At 42.6% G+C, this 27441-nt stretch overlaps 1 protein-coding gene across 5 annotated transcripts in view; it reads left to right on the top strand.

Annotated features, from left to right (window-relative positions):
* Positions 1-27441, top strand: part of rabgap1 (RAB GTPase activating protein 1) — a 148069-nt gene that overhangs the window by 37261 nt on the left and 83367 nt on the right. For 3 of the 5 annotated variants that reach the window (XM_014125816.3, XM_014125812.3, XM_082978825.1), the window contains 7 exons: positions 6115-6272; positions 8306-8416; positions 8950-9119; positions 9598-9767; positions 11160-11319; positions 12302-12395; positions 20684-20834. In XM_014125816.3, coding sequence (XP_013981291.1) covers positions 6115-6272; positions 8306-8416; positions 8950-9119; positions 9598-9767; positions 11160-11319; positions 12302-12395; positions 20684-20834 — 1014 coding nt within the window. Of the gene's footprint in view, positions 1-6114; positions 6273-8305; positions 8417-8949; positions 9120-9597; positions 9768-10784; positions 10798-10817; positions 10827-11159; positions 11320-12301; positions 12396-20683; positions 20835-27441 lie in introns of those variants that run through there. The other 2 variants (XM_014125842.3, XM_082978826.1) reach the window with 2 other exon arrangements.

Below are 27441 nucleotides of genomic sequence, written 5' to 3'. Positions count from 1 at the left end.
CACACACACACACACACACACACACACACACACACACACACACACACACACACACACACACACACACACACACACACACACACACACACACACACACATACTCCAATTCCTGTGACTTTTGTTTAGCTCCGTGCTGCCTGGGTCTTCAATCACCGCACTACAGTTCCATCCACATTTGACAGCAGTGCAGATGGTGAGAGCCAGAGCTCCTACCATTTATCACACAGTACCAGAGCCTCCCTTCCATTCTGACAACACAGCAGAACTCTACCGTGCTGCCCACACACAATGCCCAAACATTCATGTTGAGGTGAAATATCTCTTCCTGTGTGAGCTGTTTACCCCGCTATCCTGGCCCTCTGGGCTGCACTCTCTGAACAGACACTGATGTACCCAATGCCCATGTGTTTATATCTCATGTCTAGCCTGCAGTTAGTCAGTCAGCCTTAGCCTGTTGTTCTGCTGTACTCCTGTACTCCGCTCTGCCTGAACTGGCTCGGCCTATATAATAGTGTATAACAGAGTTTGCATTCCAAATGGCACCCTATTAAAAGTAGGGCACTATATGGAGTAGGGTGCTGTTTGGGACACAGCCAGACAGAGAGCTGGTCTTCCTTACTCTGCTTAGTCTCCCTCAGTGTGCAGTGACCTGATTTTCCCTTTTCCTTCCTTGGAGAAAGATGTCTCTGCTCTCCAGACAGCCCAGAACACAGACCACCCCATGTCTGCCTGGTGGCTGGACCTCCTCCCTCCCCTGACACACACAAACGCATGCACACACTGCTCTGAAGGAACATTTTTCATTGCTACCACTGGTGCTCCCAACTTTAGGAGCGCCCCATGACATTTAGAAAGCACAATTGTTTTTATTGTTTGAGTTACAGCCTGTATTGACTACTTTTGAAGCTCATGTTCTATGTCTAGAAACGAATATGTAACGATGTAAAGACATTAGTTTATTATAAAAGTTAGCGGTCATATGAATACCTGTCATTGGAATTGCTAAGTCGTTTGTGGAATAGCTTTCTACATTGTGTAAAGGCACTATTTTCTCTTTAAAAACGTCAGGTTTGTGATGATGACATGCATGAGGTCTGTCATTCATTCATTGCTATGCTCATTGGTCTCCTGAAGAAGCAATCCGGGTTTTTTTCTGTGCCTCCAAATATTTGGATCTACAGGTAAAGTTACCATGTTAGCCAGCTAGGCAATGAGGTAATGTGACTGAACAAAGTGTAAACAAATGGTTAAGGATGCGCAAGTAGAACGGCCCACGACGTGGTTTATGGACGTAAAATGTAGTCCCGGCGATCCGTTATAGCAGGGGTATTCAACTCTTACCCTCCAAGCCTGGAGCCTGCTGGTTTTCTGTTCTACCTGATAATTCATTGCACCCACCTAGTGTCTCAGGTCTAAATCAGTCCCTGATTAGAAGGGAACAATTAAATAATGCAATGAAACTGACTTCTTCAAAGTCCAGAGCTGAATTTGAGGCTATAGGAAGATAAATATGTGGTCAAAGGAATTGTCTGTAGAGCTCCGAGACAGGATTGTGTCGAGGCACAGATCTGGGGAAGGGTACCAAAACGTTTCTGCAGCATTGCATGTCCCCAAGAACACAGTGGCCTCCATAATTCCTAAATGGAAGAAGTTTGGAACCATCAAGACTCTTACTAGAGCTGGCCGCCCAACCAAACTGAGCAATCGGGGGAGAAGGGCCTTGCGGGGGTGCCAGCCCGGCACCGCGGCTCCGAGCCGGGCGAGGGAGAACCGGGCCACCATCCGCGCCTCCACCTCGGCCTGGAGGGGCCAGAGGGCCCTCCCAGAGGCCTGCGCCCGCTGGCGTTGCTGGCCCTGGGCCGACCTGGCCGAGAACTCTTGGCCTGAGCCAAGCGCACGCGGAGGCCGGCACCTCCTCGGTGGCAGGGGGCAGCTCGCGGGGGAGCGCAGCAGGGTGGGCAGCAGGTCGAGGAGAAGATGAACGGAGTAAAATACAAGAGAGATCCTAGAAAACCAGCTCCAGAGTGCTCAGGACCTCAGACTGGGGCGAAGGTTCACCTTCCAACAGGACAACGACCGTAAGCACACAGCCAAGGCAATGCAGGAGTGGCTTCGGGACAAGTCTCAAGATGACTCAAGGCTGTAATCGCTGCCAAATATGCTTGAACAAAGTACTGGGTAAAGGGTCTGAATACGTATGTAAATTTGCAAACATTTCTAAAAATCTGTTTTTGCTTTGTCATTGTGGGGTATTGTGTGTAGATTGATGAGGAAAAAAAATCTATTTTATACATTTTAGAATTAGGCTGTAACAAAATGTTAAGCTGTCTGAATACTTTCCGAATGCACTGCAAATCCGAACTGGTTCTCCAACAGATTAATAAGAATGGCTCACCCTATGTTAAACAATTGTAACGGCTGTCTGGAAGAGGGGACCAAGGTGCAGCAGAGGATGTGTTCATCATTAGAATTTTAATTAAAAAAACAAGAGAACACTACAAAAATGAACAAAAACGACAGCAAACAGTCCTGTTAGGAAAATACTCAAAACAGAAACAATTACCCACAAAACCCAAAGGAAAAACATGCTCCTTATGTGTGACTCCCAATCAGCAACAACGAGCTTCAGCTGTGCCTGATTGGGAGCCACACACGGCCCAAAACAAAGAAATACAAAAACATAGAGAAAGGAACATAGAACGCCCACCCAATGTAACACCCTGGCCTAACCAAAATAAAGAACAAAAAACCCCTCTCTATGGCCAGGGCGTTACAACAATTGCCCCTTTTCAGATTACAACCACTCACTTTCGGTTATTTGAAAATGAAATTATCTCCAAAATATAATTAAAACAATTTCAGTTTAATCCACCAGAAAAGACAGAACAAATATTACAACAAATATTATGGTTAATCTCAAATATACTGCTAATAAAAAAATAAAAAAAACGGTATATACTTTGTTAATGATATCATAAACAGAACTGAGGAAGTTATGTCACACATGCAGATAACAAAAATATATAGAAATATCTGCTCTATCCAAAATTACAACCAGCTGATTGCATCATTACCGCAGAAATGGAGGAGGCAAGTGGAAGGGGGAGATGGTAAGGAACTTCTTTGCCGGCCCTGTACTAAAGACCATAATTGGTAAAAGATAAATATGTGATAAATAAAAAAGTATATCAGTTCCAAAAAATTGACAGTTTGCAAAATAGTTGAAGAGATTTTTGATGTGCCGATTCCATGGCACAGGGTTTATGAACTGATACACAAAACACTGGATTCAAAACATAGAGCTTTTTAAAATTATTATGCAAAATTCTTGCAACCAATAGAATGTTAGGTATATGGGAGATACAAACATCCCAGCTCTGCAGATTTTGCTGCGAGGAGACCGAATCATTAGCTCACTTGTATGTAGCTTGTTTTTGGTCGCAGGTTCAGAAATGGCTGAAAAAATCATAACATTTACTTAAAGCTATCTTTGTAAATAGCACTGCTGGGTGACTTGAAAAGCCATGGTCAGTTGATCAATAATATAGTAATATTTTTAGTAAAGGTGTTCATCTTTCATTTAGAATCTGTGGAAACTATAAGAATAGAAAGTTGTAGAACTCTTGTGAAACCGCACAGTTGAAAAACATATGGCAAGTAGAAGTCAAGACTGGATTGTTTTTAGAGATGGATGGGAGGGGGTGAGTATAGCTGATGGGTAAAAAAAAGAAAAGAAAAAGAGAACTAATGTAAAATGTAGTATGTATAGGTATTATTGTCCATTATTTTACTCCAATGAGGAGAGGTAGGGTTAGGGGAAAATAATGAAGGAAAAAACCTATACAATACCAGTCAAAGAGGTTTTTCTTTATTTTTACTATTTTCTACATTGTATAATAATAGTGAAGACATCAAAACTATGAAATAACTCAAATGGAATCATGTAGTAACCAAAAAAGTGTTGAGCAAATCAAAATATATTTTAGATTCTTCAAAGTAGCCACCCTTTCCCTTGATGACAGCTTTTCACACTCTTGGCATTCTCTCCACCGGCTTCACCTGGAATGCATTTCCAACCATCTTGAAGGAGTTCCTACATATGCTGAGCACTTGTTGGCTGCTTTTCCTTCACTCTGCGGTCTAACTCATCCCAAACCATCTCAATTGGGTTGAAGACTGGTGATTGTGGAGGCCAGGTCATCTGATGTAGCACTCCATCACTCTCCTTCTTGGTCAAATAGCCCTTACACAGCCTGGAGGTGTGTTGGGTCATTGTCCTGTTGAAAAACAAATGATAGTCCCACTAAGCGCAAACCAGATGGGATGGCGTATCACTGCAGAATACTGTGGTAGTCATGCTGGTTAAGTGAAGTGTGCCTTGATTTTTAAATAAATCACTGACACCACCTCCTTGCTTCACGGTGGGAACCACACATGCGGAGATCATCCGTTCACCTATTCTGCGTCTCACAAAGACACGGCGGTTGGAACCAAAAATCTCAAGTTTGACCAAAGGACAGATTTCCACCGGTATAATGTCCATTGCTTCCTTTACTGTGGCGGTCCTCATGAGAGACAGTTTCATCATAGCGCTTGATAGTTTTTGCGACTGCACTTGAAGAAACTTTTGAAACTTTTGAGATGTGTTGAGATGTGTCTGTTACTTGAACTCTGTGAAGCATTTATTTGGGCTGTAATCTGAGGTGCAGTTAATTACAGATTTCTGAGGCTGGTAACTCTAATGAACTTATCCTCTGCAGCAGAGGTAACTCTGGATCTTCCTTTCCTGTGGCGGTCCTCATGAGAGCCAGTTTCATCATAGCGCTTGATGGTTTTTGCGACTGCACTTGAAGAAACTTTTAAAGTTCTTGAAATGTTTCCGTATTGACTGAACTTCATGTCCTAAAGTAATGATGGACTGTCGTTTCTCTTTGCTTATTTGAGCTGTTCTTGCCGTAATATGGACTTGGTCTTTTACCAAATAGGGCTATCTTCTGTATACAACCTCTACCTTGTCACAACACAACTGATTGGCTGAAACGCATTAAGAAGGAAAGAAATTCCACAAATGAACTTTTAACAAGCACACCTGTTAATAATTGGAATGCATTCCAGGTGACTACCTCATGAAGCTGGTTGAGAGAATGCCAATGGTGTGCAAAGCTGTCAAGGCAATGTGTGGCTATTTTGAAGAATCTCAAATATGAAATATATTTTGATTTGTTTAACACTTTTTTGGTTACAACATGATTCCATATGTGTTATTTCAAAGTTTTGATGTCTTCACTATTATTCTACAATGTAGAAAATATTAAAAATTAAGAAAAACCCTGGAATGAGTAGGTGTTCTAAAACGTTTGACCGTGTGTGTGTGTGTGTGTGTGTGTGTGTGTGTGTGTGTGTGTGTGTGTGTGTGTGTGTGTGTGTGTGTGGACACAACATTACAACAATTATGATCTGGGAGATTTATTTCCCATGCGCACTCTGCTCCCAAAATAGAACTCCTGGTTGCACAGCAAAATATTTATTCACGCTTTATAGCCCTCCACACACACCCCACTGTGACGTGGCTCTCCGTAAGGGACACAGGGGTTTGTGTGAGACACACCGCGGCCTCCTAGAAGTGTGTGTGTGTCCGTGTGTGCGTACGCGTGTGTGACACTGCGATCTCCTAGAAATGTTTTCACCGCTCAACTATGAGCTGAGTCTGGGGATGACGCGTATTGTAAGAAGAGAAGCCAAACTGTGTGGATGCAGATGACTCAACCAGTGTAACAGTCATTCGTTTTATCTACAGTGCAGCGATGCGCTAAGGCCTAGATGATCACCTAACGAAAGAGAGAGCGAGAGAGAGAATTCGGCTCAGCTCACACGCTGTAAACAGAGTCCTATCTACAATTGTACTGTATCATGTCGTCCAATAACTGAAAAGCTTTCTAGGACTCTAGTGCTGCGAGTATGTGTGTGTCTCTGATTTTCAATCCCTTGGTGTGTGTGTGTGTCTGTCTCTCTCTGTGTGTGTGTGTATGTACGCTGATCTTCAAACCATGTGTGTGTCTCTACGTGTGTGCATGCTCTTGTTTATCCTCTGGTGTGTGTGTTTAAACGCCACAGGTCAGCAGGATACTGTACAGCTTCGCCACGGCCTTTCGGCGGTCCACCAAGAAGACGCTCCTCTCGGGCTTGGCTACGCCCCTGACTCCAGACAGCGACGTCTTCACCTTCACCGTCAGTCTGGAGATCAAGGAGGATGATGGGAAAGGGACCTTTAGGTACGGTGCATTGCAAACACGTGACTCACGTTGTCGATCTGTCCACAACAGCCATCTTCCTCCATCTCTAGGTGTGGTACATTAGGGGTCCGTCATGAACTGCATGGTATAACCATGTTAGAACATCAATGTTATCAAACTGTACACTGGAGCTATCATCAACATCTGCATTGTCTATTTGTTGCACGTTTATACATGGTACATTACAGCCTTGTTCGAACATGCTTTCTCTACTGTGTGCTTATTAATGTCCTCTCTCTAAATTTGTTATATATTCAGATGATCTCTTTACCGCTCTCAAAGTATAGTACATGTTCGAACATCACCCGGCCTCATCCTCAAGTCTATTTGTTGCCTATTTGAAAGGGCTCTTTTCCCCTCTCAAAACACACATTAACTGAATTCGCTCTACTTGCATTCAATCTCACTCTCAGAAAGCGTGATGCCCCTTCAGTGCAGAAGGAAATAGCATAAATAGCTACAGGTGTCTTTATTTTTTAGCATTGATTTGAATTGTAGACACGTGTTTCCTCTAATTTATCATCCTGAGCAGCAGAACAGCTTCTTCTCCTCCACAGAAGCTTATCCACAAGCGGACTGCCACTGGCCCGGGCCGACGCCGACAAACAGACACGTCCTCCTAGGAATCCATCGCGGTGCCGGAGATTAGACAGCCCTTTTCTGCTCATCAGACAGAGAGGACGTTGGGGTCCTCAGATTAGTCACTGACTCTCACGTAGGGCGACTCTGGACATGTCCGCATGGAAACCAAGCGAGCGATCATGCGCTTCAGCAGAGGCAGAGAGGACCCATTATCATCAGCTCTGTGTTGCGTTTTATTTTAGATGACAGAGAACTTTAGTGTCTCACTCATGGCTGTTTCTCTAAGGCTTAGTCTCAACTGCTTAAACATCTGTCCTGTTCTTGTGTCCTCCCCTTCATGTGCAATTATTGGAAAAGACTTAACAGGTGAAAACAATATGGTGGAAGCTCATCAGTTCTTTCTGATCCGAGTGATTTAAGGAGAGGAGGCAAGGAAAGAACAGATCCTCCTCCTCAGACTTTAATAGGGATGGTTTCCAATTCCCACCAAACAAGCCACTTCCCGTGACTCTCAAATGGCCAAATACTACACTGGTTGTTTAAAAAACATAAAAAGCCATTGCTTATTTTTAGATGGGCATATTTCCTCCTCATTAAGCCATGGGCTGCTTATTTATGGAATGTTGAGATCTAAGCGCAGCATTCACACGCTAGTAGGGCCTAATAGGCAAGTCATTAGGATGTTAACTCCAGGAATTCCAGAACAGATTGGTATAATCTACAGTACACAGCAAATATTGTAAAGATAAGACTAGTGTCGTGGTTGCGAAGTCTTGAAAATGTAATTTTTTAGCAACTTGGACCATCATACTGTTCAGTCTCCATCCCCTTATATGGTGTTTATTACCTAATTTCGGTTTTCGTTAGGCGTGTATTTCCCTTTTTTTTAATAATAATTTATTATATATTTTTTCATTTAGTAGATGTTTTTATCCAGAGCGCCTAAAGCATACATTTCATACCTTTTTTTTTTCTCCGTACTAGTCCCCCGTGGAAATTGAACCCACAACCCTGGCATTGCAAGTGCCATGCTCTACCAACTGAGCCACACGGGAAGAGTGGCTCTTAAGCCGCATGCCACAGTTTTTATTTTGCATTTATTTATGATCTCATAACTCCAGTGTGGTGTATCTAACAGCATGCTCGAAGTGCCTTGAGTGTATGCTATGTATAAATTATTAGTAATTTGTGAAATATTTTTGGAAGGAGCATTTGCGTTTGGGAAAAAAAGAGTATGCTTTCATTAGGTTGACTGCTATTTCAGCAGACATTCAAAACGTTACTATTCAAAACACAAAAATTCTCAGTGCTTGCATCATCCCATTAGATCAATGAACTGCGTAAACAAATGCGAAGAGTGGTTTATTATCTCCATCGATATGGTATTACTGTATAAGTCTCAGGGCAATTCTATGTTTCTATTTTTCCAGTGCTGTGGCGAAAGACAAAGACAAGAACAGCTTCAAGCTGCGACCGGGAATGGACAAGAAGATCGTCATCTACGTTCAACAGACGTCTAATAAGGAGCTGGCCATAGAGAGGTAACGTGCACGCACGCAAACACACACACGGGTACAGAGGCTGCGCAGACGTGACACAGTGTACGGTGCACAGATGGTATCTAACTGGGACCCTTAGTCCCACCACCACGGAGACTTCTCAGTCAGGACGTCTCTCAGCTATTCTTAACAAGCTGTAATTCAGTTCTAATTGATAAACAAGCACTGTTTAATGTCCGTCTGTTTCCGAGCTTAAGTGTCTCAGTCGGGCCATGAGAACGAGATGGATGTTTCTGTTCTGAGCCTGCTAATTCTCTGCGGTTAATAATGTTGTTTTGACTTACCTTCACTTGAACCTCAGTTCCATTGCTTTTTGTTATTTTACTGTTCCTATACTGGGCCCGGATTGGAGAGCTCTGTTATCCTCTGTTATTCCATGCTCTGGTCAGTCAAGTATATACCTAGCCTGATACTTGGGGGGGGACGTCTGGTCTGATGCCTTCCACCTTGTTCCACTCTTATGACGTGTGTCTCTGTGTGTCTGTGAACGCCTGCTCGGTGTGTGTGTGTTCCAGGTGCTTCGGCCTCCTGCTGAGTCCAGGAAAGAACGTGAAGAACAGTGACATGCACCTGCTTGACCTGGAGTCGATGGGGAAGTCCTCCGATGGGAAGTCCTACATCATCACAGGGAGCTGGAATCCCAACACGCCCCAGTTCCAGGCTGTTAACGAGGAGACGCCCAAAGGTACAGCAGGCCAGACGGCCAACATGCAATGATATGTCCACAGGTTGTTATGTAGTGCCACGTTAACATGGTATTCTTCCTGTCTGTGTATGATCAGGACTCTAAGGATGATGCCCCCAGATGGTTCATAGCCAGACCGTGGCTGTCTGGCTGATGTCATTTACATAGCTAACCACTGTTCCTGTTACAAATTCATATCTATGACCACAGCAACTGTTATATTGAGGATGTTTGTGTTCCAGATAAGTTATTGTACAGGTCCACAACTTGAACGGTTAAATTGAAGAGTGTTGTGTCAATTTACATGACCACCGCTGTAAGGATTTATTAATGAAAGTTAATTAAAGTTATGGGTTATGTTCAACAGATAAGTTCATGTATAACACTAATTAGGTGGGTGCTTATATTTGTCCTGTAAATGTACATGACCACAGCTATAACGGTTATATTAATGGCGGTTATGGGTCATGTCCAACAGATAAGTTCATGTACATGACGACGGCGGTAGACCTGGTGATCACTGAGGTGGAGGAGCCTGTTCGTTTCCTTCTGGAGACCAGGGTCAGAGTCTGCTCACCCAACGAGAGGCTATTCTGGCCCTTCAGCAAACGCAACTACACCGAGACCTACTACCTGAAACTCAGACAGGTGAGACAGACATTCTACCTGAAACTCAGACAGGTGAGACAGACATTCTACCTGAAACTCAGACAGGTGAGACAGACCTTCCACCTGAAACTCAGACAGGTGAGACAGACATTCTACCTGAAACTCAGACAGGTGAGACCTCCTAGCTGAAACTCAGACAGGTGAGACAGACCTTCTACCTGCAGCTCAGGCAGGTGAGACAGATATTCTACCTGAAACTCAGACAGGTGAAACCTTCTGGCTGAAACTCAGACAGGGGAGACCTTCTAGCTGAAACTCAGACAGGTGAGACAGACCTTCTAGCTGAAACTCAGACAGGTGAGACAGACCTTCTACCTGCAGCTCAGACAGGTGAGACAGACATTCTACCTGAAACTCAGACAGGTGAGACCTTCTAGCTGAAACTCAGACAGGTGAGACAGACCTTCTACCTGAAACTCAGACAGGTGAGACAGACATTCTACCTGCAACTCAGACAGGTGAGACAGACCTTCTACCTGCAGCTCAGACAGGTGAGACAGACATTCTACCTGAAACTCAGACAGGTGAGATCTTCTAGCTGAAACTCAGACAGGTGAGACAGACCTTCTACCTGAAACTCAGACAGGTGAGACAGACATTCTACCTGAAACTCAGACAGGTGAGACAGACATTCTACCTGAAACTCACAGGTGAGACAGACCTTCTACCTGAAACTCAGACAGGTGAGACAGACCTTCTACCTGCAGCTCAGACAGGTGAGACAGACCTTCTACCTGCAGCTCAGACAGGTGAGACAGACCTTCTACCTGCAGCTCAGACAGGTGAGACAGACCTTCTACCTGCAGCTCAGACAGGTGAGACAGACCTTCTACCTACAGCTCAGACAGGCGAGACAGACATTCTACCTGAAACTCAGACAGGTGAGACAAACATTCTACCTGAAACTCAGACAGGTGAGACCTCCTAGCTGAAACTCAGACAGGTGAGGCAGACCTTCTATCTGCAGCTCAGACAGGTGAGACAGACATTCTACCTGAAACTCAGACAGGTGATACCTCCTAGCTGAAACTCAGACAGGTGAGACAGACACCATGGAAGACCAAACACTTAAACATTATGGGCATCTCCCGGTTTCCCTGAAAATCTCAATGGAGAACCAACACTGAACATACTTTTTAGTCTAGACTTAATTTGTGTTAACCCAACATGAATTGTGAGAGGGCTCTTTTTTAGTTTCTTTAACAATGTAACTGCTAGTCAATGTGGTCACCTATTGTCTTGACCCTGTATGTAACACCATTCCTTTCCTCCCTTCCTAGATGTAGCGTAACAGTATCAACGACACGAATCCAATGCTTTATGATCCATGACAGGAAGTGTGTATGTGACTCTATACCCTGCTTCCTCCAGATGGAGCGTAAGAGTAACAACGATACCCTGTATGAGGTGCTGAGCCTGGAGAGTGAGTCAGAGAGGGAGAGGAAGAAAACGACAGCCAGCCCCAACATCCTGCAGGCTTCCTCCCACGGCTCCATGGTGCCATCGCCTCCCGAGGATGATGAGGAGGAAGGTGACTGTCTGAGCAACCCAAATTTTACATTGTATTTAACCGTAATTTAACCAGGAAGTCCGATTGAGGTCAGAAGAGCTCTCTTCCCCTACATTTACATTTGAGTCATTGAGTACACACCCTTATTCACCAGAGTGACTTACTAAAGTAGGTAAAACAACCACATATCACAATCATTGCAAGTGTATCCTTAAAAAAACTGCTATCTGCTAAATCTGTGGTAGTAAGAATAAAGGATAGTCCTTGTTGCCCTCCTGTCTCTATAGTGCCATCCCAAATGAACCCCTAGCCTCTACCCCTGGTCTATGTACTGTTCATTTCCCCTACCCCCTGGGCACTTGTTGACTTCTGAGAGGATTAGACAGGTGTATGCAGTAAGGCAGAAATTCTGCCTATCCAATCCTCTCAAATCCCCCCCCCAAAAAACGGATTACCATTTTTTGGTAACAAAACATTTTTGCTACAACGTGCCCTAGTGAACACGATATGGTCGGTTTGGGATTGGGTAGTAGCCTCCCCAAGTCTGTTTGTGCCTTATTCCTCTCCCTGTACAGTATGTATTATGCCATTCTTGATGTGTGACAGCTAGGTCTATTTGTCTGTCTCAATGTCAGTACCCCCCCCACACACACACACACACCACTCTGTTTGTCTCCTGTTTAGCCAGCCTGTTATGTGCCGTAGTTTAGTCTCGGCATGGCTGATTGTGTTTTTTACCAGTCTAGTAAGTCGCTATACGTACAGTATGTTTATGTACTCTAGCCCAGGTAGTTGGTATGTCAACCCTTCAAGTCTCTGTTCATCCCAAATGCCACCCTATTCCCTATAAAGTGCACTGTGTTTGACCACAGCCCTGATCAGAAGTAGTGCACTGTCCCGGGAATAGGGTGCCATTTGGGACACACCCTCTGTCTCTGGCGCAGAGGTCATGTTTATTTTTGCAAGGTGGACAATAAAGTGGTTTTATATTCTATTCTGTCAGACAATGACGAGCCGTTGCTGAGTGGCTCAGGAGACGTGTCAAAGGAGTGTGCTGAGAAGATCCTGGAGACCTGGGGAGACCTGCTGTCCAAATGGTGAGTCCGGGAGGAGATCTCATCTCACTGATCATACTTTACATGACTCTGCTCCCTCTCAACCTTACATACCCACTTTACTGCAGGTTGATCAGTTTGTATCAGGAATATCATACCTTGCCTTCGTGTAAATCATCCAATGTATTTTGTACTTCTCATCTTAATTTAGCTCAACATTCAGTGGTGTTATAGAAAATGAAAACCATAAACAAACGGAAGGTTAAAGAGGAGGTGATTTTGAACTTTATTTCACCTTACAAGACCTTACCACCAGCTGTACCAGTCTGGCACCACCAGGCAGCAGGCTCTTTGCTCAGTGAACGATCTGTACTGAGAAAGCAGCTACCACTGAGCTGCCGTTTACTTAGTGTGCCTGAAGATGCCAGTGAGTCTTTAGAGCTGAGCTCCCTGCCTGGCTGGCCAGGCTGCCAGGAGAAAGATTGATGTGGTGGTGGGCTTTTGATTTTCCTGTTTATCAGTCACCGTAGGCATGGAGGGAGGCATGTCAGGGAGAGAGATGAGGGGACTTACTGCTGGCAGAGTGATAGAGTGGCCCTCTAGCTGAGGTACGACCCAAATTACGGCCTTCTTTACAATGTTCCTTGTAGGTCAGCAGTCTTTTATAATGTACTGTGGTCTGATTCTTCATAATCTTTCTTTGACAGAACATTTTTGTGGTAATCACGATGATAAGAAAAGCACACTAAGCACACTAACACCTTGTGCTTGTAAAATATAGACTTATACTTCATACATATGGAGTTCCTATAGTTTATACTAAGGATGGACACACACACACTCAAAATCCACACACACTTATATCCACACACACACACACTCCTAATTTGAGAACTCATTCATGGGTGGTGGGAAATGATGTAGATATTTTAATCTCTGGAAGTGGCAAGGAAAAGAAAGAGGTGTATGTGTGTGTTGTAACATCCGGATAACCACCTAATTAAGATTATTTCCCGCTCCCCTTACTCTTTCTTGTTCTTAATCAAAACCGTGTGATGAATTGAATTAAAAAGTCCAGAAATTTAATTAGAGACGCTCAGTATCTTCTGTCTTCTGCTGTGACGTGACGGTCACATCTGTAGTTCCCCTTTCGCTCTGTTCCCTTCAACCCAGACTTCAGACCGGAGGGAGGGAAGAGGGAGGGAGCACATTTAGCTTTCTTCTATGTCTAATACAGCACATACAAGGTGTTTTTTTTGCCTCACAAATCCTTTAATGCTTTGCTGTTAAAGGACAATTCCGCCACTTTATAACCAATTATTATGCTGTTAGTATATATGCAATAGTGTAAGATTCTATAAACATTTTGATGTTTTATAGTTTTGTTAATCATACTGCACAATTCCATTTTAAAGCTGCTGTATTGCCCTCGTCTATAGCATACTATGATTCCCAGGGTACATTTCGTCTCCCATGATGCAATGCTTCGCCTAGTTAGCCTGCAGTTATCTTAGCTAGCTGGCTATCAAGCCCAGACAAAGCTTAGTCTAAATATATTGCTTATCATAAGTTATGAGTGGATTTCACATTACTTTTTGGTTGTAAATATATTAGAATGCTTGTCTGAATGTCATGCTGCATGTTCATGGCATTGTCGCCAATCAACTGCAAATACAATCAAAACATTTTTTATGTAGATGCTAACTAGCTATGCTAATCATAACATAGTTACTATATCTAGTTAGAATGCTAGCTAGCCTGACGGCTACATCCAAAATAATATAATTTGCAACAATAACGGCTGAGTTTCGTCTTAGCAACTGTTAGAAGAACACAACATTTATTATGAAATTGCCATGCAAATCAGAACGGAATCCTAGTCTCTCAGCCTGTATCTTTGGCTAGCACAGCAAATAACCAAATAACCTTACCTTGTTAGCCAGCGAGATAAATTAATTAATCTCATGACAGCCAACAATAGAATGAAACTAAATGTAGCTAGCATACGAGTCCAATGTTTGATGGCCACATTGTTTACATCAAAAGTTAGCTAGCTATCAACCTCTCGCTTCCCCCCTCACCAATCTGTCTCTCCTAGCTCTTCGTCTGCTTCCTCCAAAACACAACTATATTTCATCCAGGTGTATTGACCTCTTAGTTTCAATCAAGAAACATACTAAGAAGACAAGCATTTTGCTACATCCCGCAATAACATCTGCTAACTGTGTATGCAACCAATACAATTTGATTTTGTGATTTGATTTTACTGTAGTTTTAATGAACCACTAGCTTGTGCTAGGGATGTATCATCGACATTACGAGACCTAGCTAGTGGTTTGTTACATGTAGTAAATCTAGATTATAATGCAAATGCTAGTGCTGTCACTTTGTGGTGATAATGGTGAACTGTATATTAATTACATAACATGCCACAAACCAATTGCAACTTGATTTCAAGCAACATGTATTTTGAAATGAAATAAAATCAACCTTAAAATATTCCTTTCTGTACACTCTCATGATAGTGATATTTGCTAATAATGTCTCTCTCCTGTGCATGTCATCCTTAAGGCCTACTTTCATTAAAAGGGCTTGCTCTAATCCATTTCATGACAGCATATACAGTTGCTGTAGAAGTAAAATCTGGAATCCTTCAACATGGTTAGCCTCATTAATTGTCTAATGAAAAATAAAAAACCAACACACTGATCTTGCCAGTATTACAGTACCTCTGATATGTGAGTGCTTTTCCAATTTCTAATAGTATCATTTCCCATTGGAGAAGAAGGTAACAGGGGAGGGACCTCTCCTCCAATACAGTTGCGATAGGATGTGAGTAATCAAGGAAAGACAAAGTGAGAAAAGGCCTTAGTAGCTATCGTGTGGTAAGGTTACCCCGTACTTTGATGCGAAAAGTGCAAATCAATCCCAGAACAACAGCAAAGGACCTTGTGAAGATGCTGGAGGAAACCGGTACAAAAGTATCTATATCCACAGTAAAACTAGTCCTATATCGACATAACCTGAAAGGCCGCTCAGCAAGGAAGAAGCCACTGCTCCAAAACCGCCATAAAAAAGCCAGACTACGGTTTGCAACTGCACATGGGGACAAAGATCGTACTTTTTGGAGGAATGTCCTCTGGTCTGATGAAACAACATTATGTTTGTCCATAATGACCATCGTTATTTTTGGAGTAAAAAGGGGGAGGCTTGCAAGCCTAAGAACACCATCCCAACCATGAAGCACGGGGGTGGCAGCATCATGTTGTGGGGGGGGGGGGGGGGTACTTTGCTACAGGAGGGACTGGTGCACTTCACAAAATAGATGGCATCATGAGGGAGGACAATTATGTGGATATATTGAAGCAACATTTCAAGACATCAGTCTGGAAGTTAAAGCTTGGTCGCAAATGGGTCTTCCAAATGGACAATGACCCCAAGCATACTTCCAAAGTTGTGGCAAAATGGCTTAAGGACAACAAAGTCAAGGTATTGGAGTGGCCATCACAAAGCCCTGACCTCAATCCTATAGAAAATTTGTGGGCAGAACTGAAAAAGTGTGTGCGAGCAAGGAAGCCTACCAACCTGACTCAGTTACACCAGCTCTGTCAGGAGGAATGGGCCAAAATTCACCCAACTTATTGTGGGAAGCTTGTGGAAGGCTACCTGAAACGTTTGACCCAAGTTAAACAATTTAAAGGCAATGCTACCAAATACTAATTGAGTGTATGTAAACTTGTGACCCACTGTGAATGTGATGAAAGAAATAAAAGCTGAACTAAATCATTCTCTCTACTATTATTCTGACATTTCACATTCTTAAAATAAAGTGGTGATCCTAATTGACCTAAGACAGGGATTTTTTACTAGGATTAAATGTCAGGAATTGTGAAAAACTTCCAACTTCAACTGTAGATCACTGAAAATGACTGTCCATCATTTCCTGTATTAGTCATCTCAGGGATCCTGCTTAAAACCTTACAGAGAAGCAATATCCAGTTTGGCTCATCACTAAACCGTTTATATTAGTGAAATCGTAAAATTACACTAAAACTGTGTAGAACATTACTAAATACTTTGTAATAACAACCCAAATTTTGTAAGTGTCTGAAAGTGTGCTTTATGGTGTCTCTTCAAAATGGCTCTGCTGACTGAAATAAAATGGCTATGTTTAAGAAAACTGCTTTCATTCTAACTGGCAAAGAATAGTAAATAAATTATGTAATGCAAATGGCACTGTGGTGTGTTGTGCGACTTGATGCAGGGCTCTGGGAGTCAGTGGGAGACTTTTTTTGTATGGCCAACCCCCTGAGGACCAGAAGCTGGTTTCACTTACATCACACTCAAAGTACACCCTGTCTTGTTTCAACTGTTTTATCTGAGCAGAAAATAAATGCCACGTTGCAATGCATAACCAACGAAGTACCTCGGGACAAATAAACAATAAAACGAATCAACTGAATGAGAGTGGGGGGCGATTAATCTGGAATGTTCTTAGCCTTCTTAGGGGTGTGTGGTGTGGAACCTGATCATTGCCTGACATTGTGACTGTAATCCCCGCCCGCTGCCGAGGCCTCTGGCAAGAGCCAGGGGTAGGCTCTATCTCTCGGTCTGTCCTGATCAGAGAGAGCCTCACCTTTCTCTCTCTCGCCCTCTCTCCCTTCTCTATCTGGCTCCTCAGGACACACATCTCTCTCTCCTCTGCCCATCAGATACGACAACTACACCCTCATGATCCCCGACCTCCTGATCATTTCAGCTGGATATAGTACATAAGAGACACAGAACTTGTGGGTCTGTATATACAGTGCCTTAGAAAGTATTAATACCCCTTCACGTATTCCACATTTTGTTGTGTTACAGCCTGAATTTGAAATTGAATAAATAAATACAACATTCACCCATGTACACCCAATACCCCATAATGCCCTGAGTGTGCAAAGCTGTCATCAGGGTGGTTACTTTGAAGAATCTCAAATATAAAATATATTTTGATTTGTTTAACACTTTTCTGGTTAATACATGATTCCATATGTGTTATTTCAGAAAAACGTCTTCACTATTATTCTACAATGTAGAAAATAGTAAAAAATAAAGTAAACCCTTGAATGAGTAGGTGTGTCCAAACCTTTGACTGGTACTGTATGTTATGCTGACATTTTGTGACGTTTTTGTTTGTTTTGGACTTCGGGCACACACATTTTTTTCTAGAGGCAAGCCGAAGTCGGTAGCTGAAATCTACACTCCTTCGTCGGTGATTGGTCAACAGTAGGGATTCTTCAAGAAAGTCGTTGTTATTCAACGAGAGACGACTCGTTTTCATAAAAAAAGAAATACTGCACCAAACATCTTAGTTTTATGTAAAATTGTGCAACTAAGATCTCTGCAAAAACGTCCAAATTTATGACAGATTTCTTGATTAATCTTATATTAATTCTGACTATTTTTACTGAGTGTATACTGGCTATGGCGTCTCAAAATAGACAAATAGTACTATTGCAGCTTTTTTCTCGTTTTTCAAGCGAAGGTATTTTAAGGGAGTGTGAGAGCACCCTTGTTCGGTTTCAGCTAGCCCAGTGGTTCCCAAACTTTTTATAGTCGCGTACCCCTTCCAACATTCCAGCTGCGTACCCCCTCTAGCACCAGGGTCAGCGCACTCTCAAATGTTGTTTTTTGCCATCATTGTAAGCCTGCCACACACACACTATACGATACATTTATTAAAACATAAGAATGAGTGTGAGTTTTTGTCACAACCCGGCTCGTGGGAAGTGACAAAGAGCTCTTAATCAATAATTTTGCTCTTTGCTTATTTGTTCATCAAATTGTGAATAACTCACCACAGGTTAATGAGAAGGGTGTGCTTGAAAGGATGCACATAACTCTGCAATGTTGGGTTGTATTGGAGAGTCTTAGTTTTACATCATTTTCCACACACAGTCTGTGCCTGTATTTAGTTTTCATGCTAGTGAGGGCCGAGAATCCACTGTCACATAGGTATTTGGTTACAAAGGGAATCAGTGTCTTAACAGCGCGATTTGACAAGGCAGGATACTCTGAGCGCAGCCCAATCCAGAAATCTGGCAGTGGCTTCTGATTAAATTCAGTTTTCACAGAACCGCTTGTTGCAATTTCGATGAGGATCACTTGTTCAGATATTGGTAAGTGGACTGGAGGCAGGGCATGAAAGGGATAACGAATCAAGTGTTTGTGTCGACCGTTTTGAGAAAGTACCTGCGTAATTGCGCACCCAGCTCACTCAGGTGCTTCGCTATATCACATTTGACGTTGTCCGTAAGCTTCAGTTCATTTGCACACAAAACAATCATACAATGAGGGAAAGACCTGTGTTGTCCTTGTTAATGCAGACAGAGAAGAGCTCCAACTTCTTAATCATCGCCTCAATTTTGTGCCGCACATTGAATATAGTTGCGGAGAGTCTCTGTAATCCTAGATTCAGATCATTCAGGCGAGAAAAAACATCACCCAGATAGGCCAGTCATGTGAGAAACTTGTCATTGTGCGAGCGGTCAGACAAGTGAAAATGATGGTCAGTAAAGAGAACTTTAAGCTCGACTCTCAATTTAAAAAAGCGTGTCAATACTTTGCCCCTTGATAACCAGCGCACTTCTGTATGTTGTAAAAGAGTTACATGGTCGCTGCCCATATCACAATTGTAAATGAGAACTTGTTCTCAACTTGCCTACCTGGTTAAATAAAGGTGAAATATCATTGCATAATGCAGAAAATACACGAGAGTTCAGGGGCCTTGCTTTAACAAAGTTAACCATTTTCACTGTAGTGTCCAAAACATCTTTCAAGCTGTCAGGCATTCCCTTGGCAGCAAGAGCCTCTTGGTGGATGCTGCAGTGTACCCAAGTGGTGTCGGGAGCAACTGCTTGCACGCGTGTTACCACTCCACTATGTCTCCATGTCATGGCTTTTACGCCATCATTACAGATACCAACACATCTTGACCACCAAAGTCCATTTGATGTCACAAACCTGTCCAGTACTTAAAAAATATCCTCTCCTGTTGTCCTGGTTTTCGAGCAAACGTTAGTGGAATTCCTGCGAGACAGTAACGGTTAATGTGATTGGATATTAATTATTTGACTAGGCTTCCTGTATTTGACATTGTGTTGTTATTTCGCTGAACACTAGATGGTTTAACTTTATTTTTGGCTGTAAAACGAGGCTACTCATGCGAGAAAAAAACATCACCCAAATGTATAGCCCCGTTGTAAGATCTAAATGGACTGTTTGAAAATGTGAATCGCATTTTTATTTGGCGTACCCCAGACGGAATTGCGCGTACCACAGTTTGGGAATAGCCGGCCTAGCCGAACGAACTAAAGCATGCTGACGCCTTTAAGGCATACGCATGCTTCCCAGCCGAAACAGTTTGGAAGAATTTGTGAATATATATTGTGACAACATTTTGTGACGTTTTGGCTGTTCGGGGAAACTAAATCTTTTTCTTGAGGCAAGCCGAAGTCTATGCCTTTGTTGTCGTAGACTCTATCATTCAATGAGAGGACTTGTTTTCATGCACATTTATTAATTGAGAAATACTGCACCAAATGTCTTAGTTAGATGTAAAATTGTGCCACTAAGATTTCCTCTGCAAAAGCATATATATATATATATTATTTTTTTATACATTTTTCTTGAGTTATATTAGATTAATTCTGACTATTTTGAGAAAGTGAGTATTGCCTACGGTGTCTCAAAATGGACAAACAGTACTATTGCAGTACTATTTTTCAAGCGAAGGTCTTTTAAGGGATTATGCGAACATACTCGTTTGGTTTCGGCTAGGCACCATCAACTAAAGCATGCTGATGCCTTTATCCCCACACCAGTGGGCTGCCAGTGTTTTATGTCAATGTAAGCTCTAGTGTTAGTGTTTCACTAACACTAAAGACTTGTGGCAAGCAGAATCAACAACCTCTGCGCCACTCAAGACTGTTGCTTTGTGAGAAGGACTCTTTACAAGTCTGCTCACCACAAGTCGTTCACAGTTAGCCCTTGTTACAGTAAATACCAGCTGAAAAGTACAAAGGGCCTTGCCTTGGCTTCAAATTCGAGCAGGTCCGCAGGCGCCATGGTCCAGTGAGGCACAGGTGCCGGCCCGCGTAGAGGGAAACAGAAAAGTCTTAGCCTTTTGCGTAAAAAAAACTGGGGTAAATCTTTGTTGGAAATGCGGCATTAGTGGGAAAAATGCTAAACTGATCCAAGATTAGCGTCTAGGGGCAACTTCACCCTACACCTGTTACATAATTCTGATTGTTATGATAACCTGTCTCTCTCCCTCCCTCTGTCCCCAGGCACCTGAACCTGTCGGTGCGTCCCAAGCAGCTCCCGGCGTTGGTACGTAGTGGCGTACCAGAGGCCCTCAGGGGAGAGGTATGGCAGCTCCTGGCCGGTTGCCATAACAACGACCACCAGGTAGAGGAGTACCGCACCCTCATCACCAAGGTAGGCCTGACCACTGAGCTCTTACCTAACCTGACCCAGAGATACTGTGTCTATAATGACGAGATGGTCTTGTCTCCGTCCTAACAATGGGAGTCGTTGTCCCAAAGGCAGGAAGGAAGGTCTTCTTATCGCTGTATTTCCGAATGGACAGATTTTGACAGGAGTGGACCCTCTCGCTTCCCCTCTGCCTGACCCCATTCACATTGTGACCCCTGACCTCTTACCTAACCTGAGGTTAATGGCATAGCTTACTGATTGTTTGAGTTGTTCAGTTTGAGCAGGGTGAGGCACAGAATCACTAAACTTGATCACGATAAGTTATTTGGGTTTCAAACCTGGCGATTTGTAGATCAGTGACTCTGCTCATTACGACTGCCATGCAATTTCGTCGATCTCAAAACACTCAGTGGCAATGGGATTTTATGTAACTGACTCATGTGGATGACTCGGGGAAACCTTTGTCGTGAACCTGTGTATTTACATTTCAACATGTTTTACATCATTATTGTAACTTGGGCACAGAAGTGTCCAGAGTGTTATTGAAAATGTTCCCACAGCGTTGGGAACATGGGTCTGTAGATCGGAGGCCTTGATAGGCCTGTCTAAGAGGTGCTGGGTGGTGACACTGGAATCTTCTCGGTGGAGGAGAGTATAAAAAAAAAGTGTTTTGTTTGAGAGACTATGTATTGTCAGAGAGAGAGAGTATGCGTTCCCATGCGTGTGGGTGTGCGCACAAGGGTGTGCCTGTGTGTATGAGCATCATAGTCTGTGTTACCGATGTTGAGGTGGTGTGAGAAGAGAGGCAGGAGGCCGGAGGCCGGGGAAGTGATAGCTGCTTTTCTATCAAATCACATCAAACAGGGATGCTCAGCTCTGTGGTCGCCATGGCGCCACCATGCCTGGTTTAACCATGTCCATAATATTTCAGGCCTGTACAACCAAGGCCACAGCCCTGTGGACCTGATGACCCCCCCCCCCCCCCCCCCCCCCCCCCCCCCCCCCCTGCCCAAAAACGTTTTGATCCAATTGTATGCCAGATTGCTTTGATTTTCTCTTTTAATGTTTTATTTATTGAAGAGATCTCTAGATTTTCCACCATGTGTTTGATACGATAGAATTGAAAGTAGAACTGTTATAAAAAATGTCACAAATGTAATTTAAAACAGAATCGGTCAATGTTTTGACCTCTTTTTTTTCCCAAAAGGAATTCAATTTGGACATCTGAATTTAATTTTGTGGAAACGGTAAACAGATTTTGTTTTACAAGTTACAAATGTTGGACGACCAGCTCTAAATCATCTAAGTCATGTGACTCGATCACAAGTTCAACAGGGTCATTCTCACAAGCTCGACAGGGTCATTCTCACAAGCTCGACAGGGTCATTCTCACAAGCTCGACAGGGTCATTCTCACATGCTCGACAGGGCCATTCTCACGAGCTCGATAGGGTCATTCTCACAAGCTCGACAGGGCCATTCTCACGAGCTCGATAGGGTCATTCTCACATGCTCGACAGGGCCATTCTCACGAGCTCGATAGGGTCATTCTCACAAGCTCGACAGGGTCATTCTCACATGCTCGACAGGGCCATTCTCACGAGCTCGATAGGTGACTATTCATCATATTCAATAGACTACTGGTGGAATATAGCTTGTGTACAATGATAATGTGGTATAACTGCTGATGCTTGATACCGTAGGATTGTTGTCATAGCTCCATTCCTGTCACCTGCGTGATATTCCACAGGGAGGTTAAAAGAGCTGGGACGATAAACCAACTATACTTACCGCAGCCATATTGCTTATATCGTTCATTATGATAAGTAGCCTATACTAGAGAAATGTGAAGTTTAAAATGAAATAAGTTTGCTAATATGGGTTATTGTTAATGGGACAATTGATCGCTTTAACCATCAAACTCGTGGTAGTAGTTTAAAGTAGAGAACGACCAATATGGATTTTGTTTTTTAGAGCCAATGCCGATTTTTGGGGGTCAAGGAGGCCGAAGGCTGATATTTTAGGCGTATATTCAAAATCATTAAATTTGAACATTTTGATAAATTTCCCAGAGATAATGCAATCATTTTTTTTATCAAACAATTCATTTGACTTTGTTTTTACCAATCTAAATACATAACACAATGGTAATAATTGAATTTGAATGGTAAATCTCTTAATAAACTGGGTAAATCAAGATGTAGCCTAGGCCTATTCACAATTTTTTTTCAATAATAATAATAATAATAATAATAAAAAAATGCATGAAATGTATGCATTCACTACTGTAAGTCGCTCTGGATAAGAGCGTCTGCTAAATGACTAAAATGCAATGTAAAATGTAATACAGGTGAATGCATATTCAATAGGAGAGTGTGCATGCATTGGGTTATTGAGCTTGTTTTGGCTGATCAGTCTATTGTTTATCTACAAATGATAAACAATCCATTTGGAACTTATTAGCCTACTAATCAACAACGTTTACATAGAAGCATCACTCCAGCATGTCACGCCTGTATGGAAGGACATCATATAGGCACTGCTGTTTAGTTTGAGAATATAAAAGAACTATCTATTCAATGCAAATCGCTCCAATGTAACATCACGATTTGTTATCACGGATGCTTATCAAACTAGTATTTTTAGTCATTTTCGTGATAATTAATTAAAAAAAATCTCTAAACCACTCCGTTGCAAGGACACAATTCGAAACAACTCAATTGGTTAGTTTATCTGTCAAGAAATGGCTGGGTTGTAACTTGATCCTACTGCCATGATTGGATACAGCGAGGCAAAGCCGATCGAGTCGGCCTTGTCGTTCTCTAGTTTAAAGAATAGAAGAAGAAAAAACACTGGTACACATTGTTATAAACGTCTTGTTCTATTTATTGTTATCGTATCAATTCAGGCATTTTATCGCTATATGGATTTTTTGACCCACTTACTGTAGAGTCATTTTGTGACTGCTGATGTAAAAAAAGGGCTTTATACATCAGTTTGACTGATTGAATGATTGCCTGAAGACCGCCTGTCAACCATAGAAATGGTTGACCATTTTGTGTCCTCACATTACACATATGGGCAGATGAAGGAATCAAAAAGAAACCTATCTTAAATCATCTAAGATGATAAAGTGTCTTAAGTGGAAGATGAAGGCTCACTTACATATCTCCCACTGTGACGTTCTCTGATACTTAACAGCCGTTTTAACGTAATTATGTCCTTTCCCCCTAATTCTTCAATGTCCTATTTCTTCTTAATGTGATTTCTAGGTCATGTGACTGCTGGTCAGCCCCTCATTAGGGGTTTACTCATACTGTAGTAGTTTAGATTTATTAGGATCCAGTGTGTGAGCGGAGTTGAGCGATAGGAATGCTCCGGTGTCCATTAAAAACTGCTCTGCGCTCACAGAAGAAAAAAAAAACTGAAGCTCCAAATTCGCTCCATTCATTAATATCACAATTTAACCAACACCCATCAATTGTTTTGTGACTACCTGGACCTACCATTTGGTTTTGAAGTATTGATACCAAACCATATGATTTGAATGAAAAGTATTTCATAAACGTGAAAAGGTGACTGTAAGAGGCTCTCATCATTTCAAATAGGCTACATATTAAACACGGATATTAAGCATGGTATTAAACAGCATATAAACACTCTAAATAGGTCAGGAGCCAGCCAGGGAGCCTAAGATGGAACGAAAGGAATTATTTCGGCTACGTTATTTCAATTATTTCAAGTCTATATACTACAAATAAATACATTGTGACGCATTTGCGAGTGCGACACACCAGGCTGGTAAGGAGTTAGGGGCATTAAGTGCTCAGCATTTAAACAACATTTAGTTGTATTAAATCATTATAGTTTATACATTGTGCATATAGGCTGTGACTTATTTAGAATTAAATACAAATTAAAAAACAAATGCCTTATTAGGCTCAGTCTACAGTGCCTTCGGGAAACACGAGTTTGGTCAGAGTCTGTGGCTTCAGCCCTATGCGATGGTTGTGATGGTGCGTGGAGAGCAGGCCAGCAGTGGGGGATATCCTCTCCACGCTTGCAGAGCCACTGGGGATGATAAACACCCTTTTGGCCATTCTTGCCAGGCTGGGCAGGGATGCAGAGTTGTAGATTTCTTTCTATATGTAGGCATAAAGGATTTTAGGAAAAATAAACCAATCAAAACGGAAAGCTCCTTGGAAGTTGGAATATACCAGGCCTATTGGGCCAAGATCAATGATGGCCTATTGTATAGATAATATAACATACATTAAAGAAACTGTTAAGAGATCAGATTTCTTGTTTCTTTTAGCATGTGCAAGTACACAATCATGCTTTTGGGATACGTGTCTTTTCACATTCCACAGTGATTCTTTAGTTGTGGACACTACATCACCGCACTCCCTCTCTTGCTCTTAGTTCTCATCTTTGTAAGTCACCTTGATTTAGCACCTGTGTGTTTTTATCAGTTTCTTTCTGAAAATATTTTGCGAACTCCATGACAGTAGCTAAAGCAAGGGGCTATAGCAGCACACAAGTAGACTACAAATGCATGCTGGGCCGGGGCATGCCCTGAGCTGGTGAAGTGAGCGCTACTGGAGTGAAAATGGAGCGGGCAAAAAGACAGAGGCTCCATCCTTTGGGAATCTCGCTCCAGTCAAATTGGGCACAAATTGGGCACGTTCCGCTCCTCGCTCCAGCTCTGCTCACATGCTGTTACGATCCCCATAAGCTACTGCACATGCAGCAGCCACTCTTCATGGGGTCCAAATAAATACATGACAAAGTACAGAACAGTAATAGAAAAGAACAACATAACAAATAGGTTATATATAGGAAAGACGCTAGGTGACAACAAAAATACTATTTACACACTGTTCATATATACATATTCTTATAAATAGTACGGTTAAATTAGATCTTTAGAAAGAGTAGAGGTACTGTGATACAATATGTTTTTTTATATCTGTTTTTTAAAGCTAGACTTTCTGCCTGAGTAACCATGATGAAATGGCTCTATACATAACTAGCGCCATATTAAATCTGTTTTTGGTTTGGGTACCGTAAAGAAACCCATGGTGGCGTGTCTGGTGGGGTATCTATGTCTGTTTTGAAGTGTGTGCTAATAGATTATACAAGTGGTTAGACATTTTCAACGCACAAATGTTTCTTCAAAAGACTAGAAGAGAAGTAGTCAATTTCTCCTCAACCATCAGACTATCATGCATGTCGTTGATAGTTATGTGTGTGCAGTGAAGGGCAAGGTGAGCTGCTTGATTTTGAGCCAGCTGCAGCTTTGCCAGGTCTTTCTTTGCTGCGCCTGACCATATTACAGGGCAGTAATCAAGATGGGACAAGATCAAAGCCTGAACAACTAGTACAGTTGATCTTCTTGTCAAGCGCAGAACATCTTAGTATAACAGACATACCTCTCCCCTATCGTCACAACAACTTTGTCAACATGACTTGACCATGATAATTGACCATCCAATGTTATTCCTAGGAGTTCAGCTTCTTCATCTTGTTCAACGGTCACACCCTTTACGGACAGCTCCAGTTGAGGTTTAGGTCAAAGATCATTTTTTGAACCAAATACAATGCCTTTGGTTTCAGATGTATTTAAGACCAGTTTATTGTAATTACCCATTCTATAATGACGAGATGCTCATGCCTCCGCCCTAACAATGGGAGTCGTCCCAAGGGTGGGAAGGCAGGCTACAAGCTTAGATCCACAGTAAGCCCATAAAAATGCATTGGGCTTATTTTGGACATATTTTGGCAAGAGTGAAACCTCTCGATTTGCCTTTTCCTCTCTGCTGTTTCCCTGTCATTGCTCGCTTTATGACTACAAGGCGCCTAGCCTATCAATAGATCGCTAGAAGATGCATATCTTCCATTCTAGCAGGAGACGGCTCGACAGACTAGCGAATTGAAACTTTTATATGAAAAGTAGCCTAGTTAATATGAAGTGGAAAAGTGGTGCTAATCGAAAACACTTGTGATGGCTGTTCAACAGTCTGATGGCCTGATAAAATACGCATCTTTTTTTTGTCTCTGTCTTAGCTCTGATGCACTTGTACTGTCTCCGTCTGTCGGACAGTATCTGAGCGAACAGTCTGTGGCTCGGGTGCCTGAAGTCCTTAATGATCTTCATCTTGGCCTTCCTGTGACACCGGGTGCTGTAGATGTCCTGGAGGGCAGGCAGCGTGCCCCCGGTGATGCGTTGGGTTGCCGTACCAGGCGTCGATGCAGCCCGACAAAATGCTCTCAATGGTGCATCTGTAGAAGTTTGTGAGGTTGGGTTAAATACGGGGAACACATTTCGGTTGAATGCATTCAGTTGTGCAACTGACTAGGTATCCCCTTTTCCTTTCCCTGCTGTTCCGCCTTCTTCACCACAATGACTGTGGCGAGACCATTTTAGGTCCTCAGTGATGTGCACGCAGAGGAACTTGAAGCTTTTGACCCTTTCCACTGCGGCCCCCGTCGATGTGGATGGGGGCGGGCTCTCTCTGCTGTCTCCTGTAGTCTACGATAAGCTCCTGGTTGACGTGAGGGAGAGGTTATTTTCCGGCACCACTGCCAGGGCTCTATTCTCTCACTGTGGG

This window comes from Salmo salar, chromosome 01 (genome assembly GCF_965601325.2).
Source record: "Salmo salar chromosome 01, fSalSal1, whole genome shotgun sequence".
In the NCBI taxonomy this organism is placed as follows: Eukaryota; Metazoa; Chordata; class Actinopteri; order Salmoniformes; family Salmonidae; genus Salmo; species Salmo salar.
Note: the sequence above shows the minus strand (reverse complement) of the source record. Positions and strands in the feature narration are given on the sequence as shown.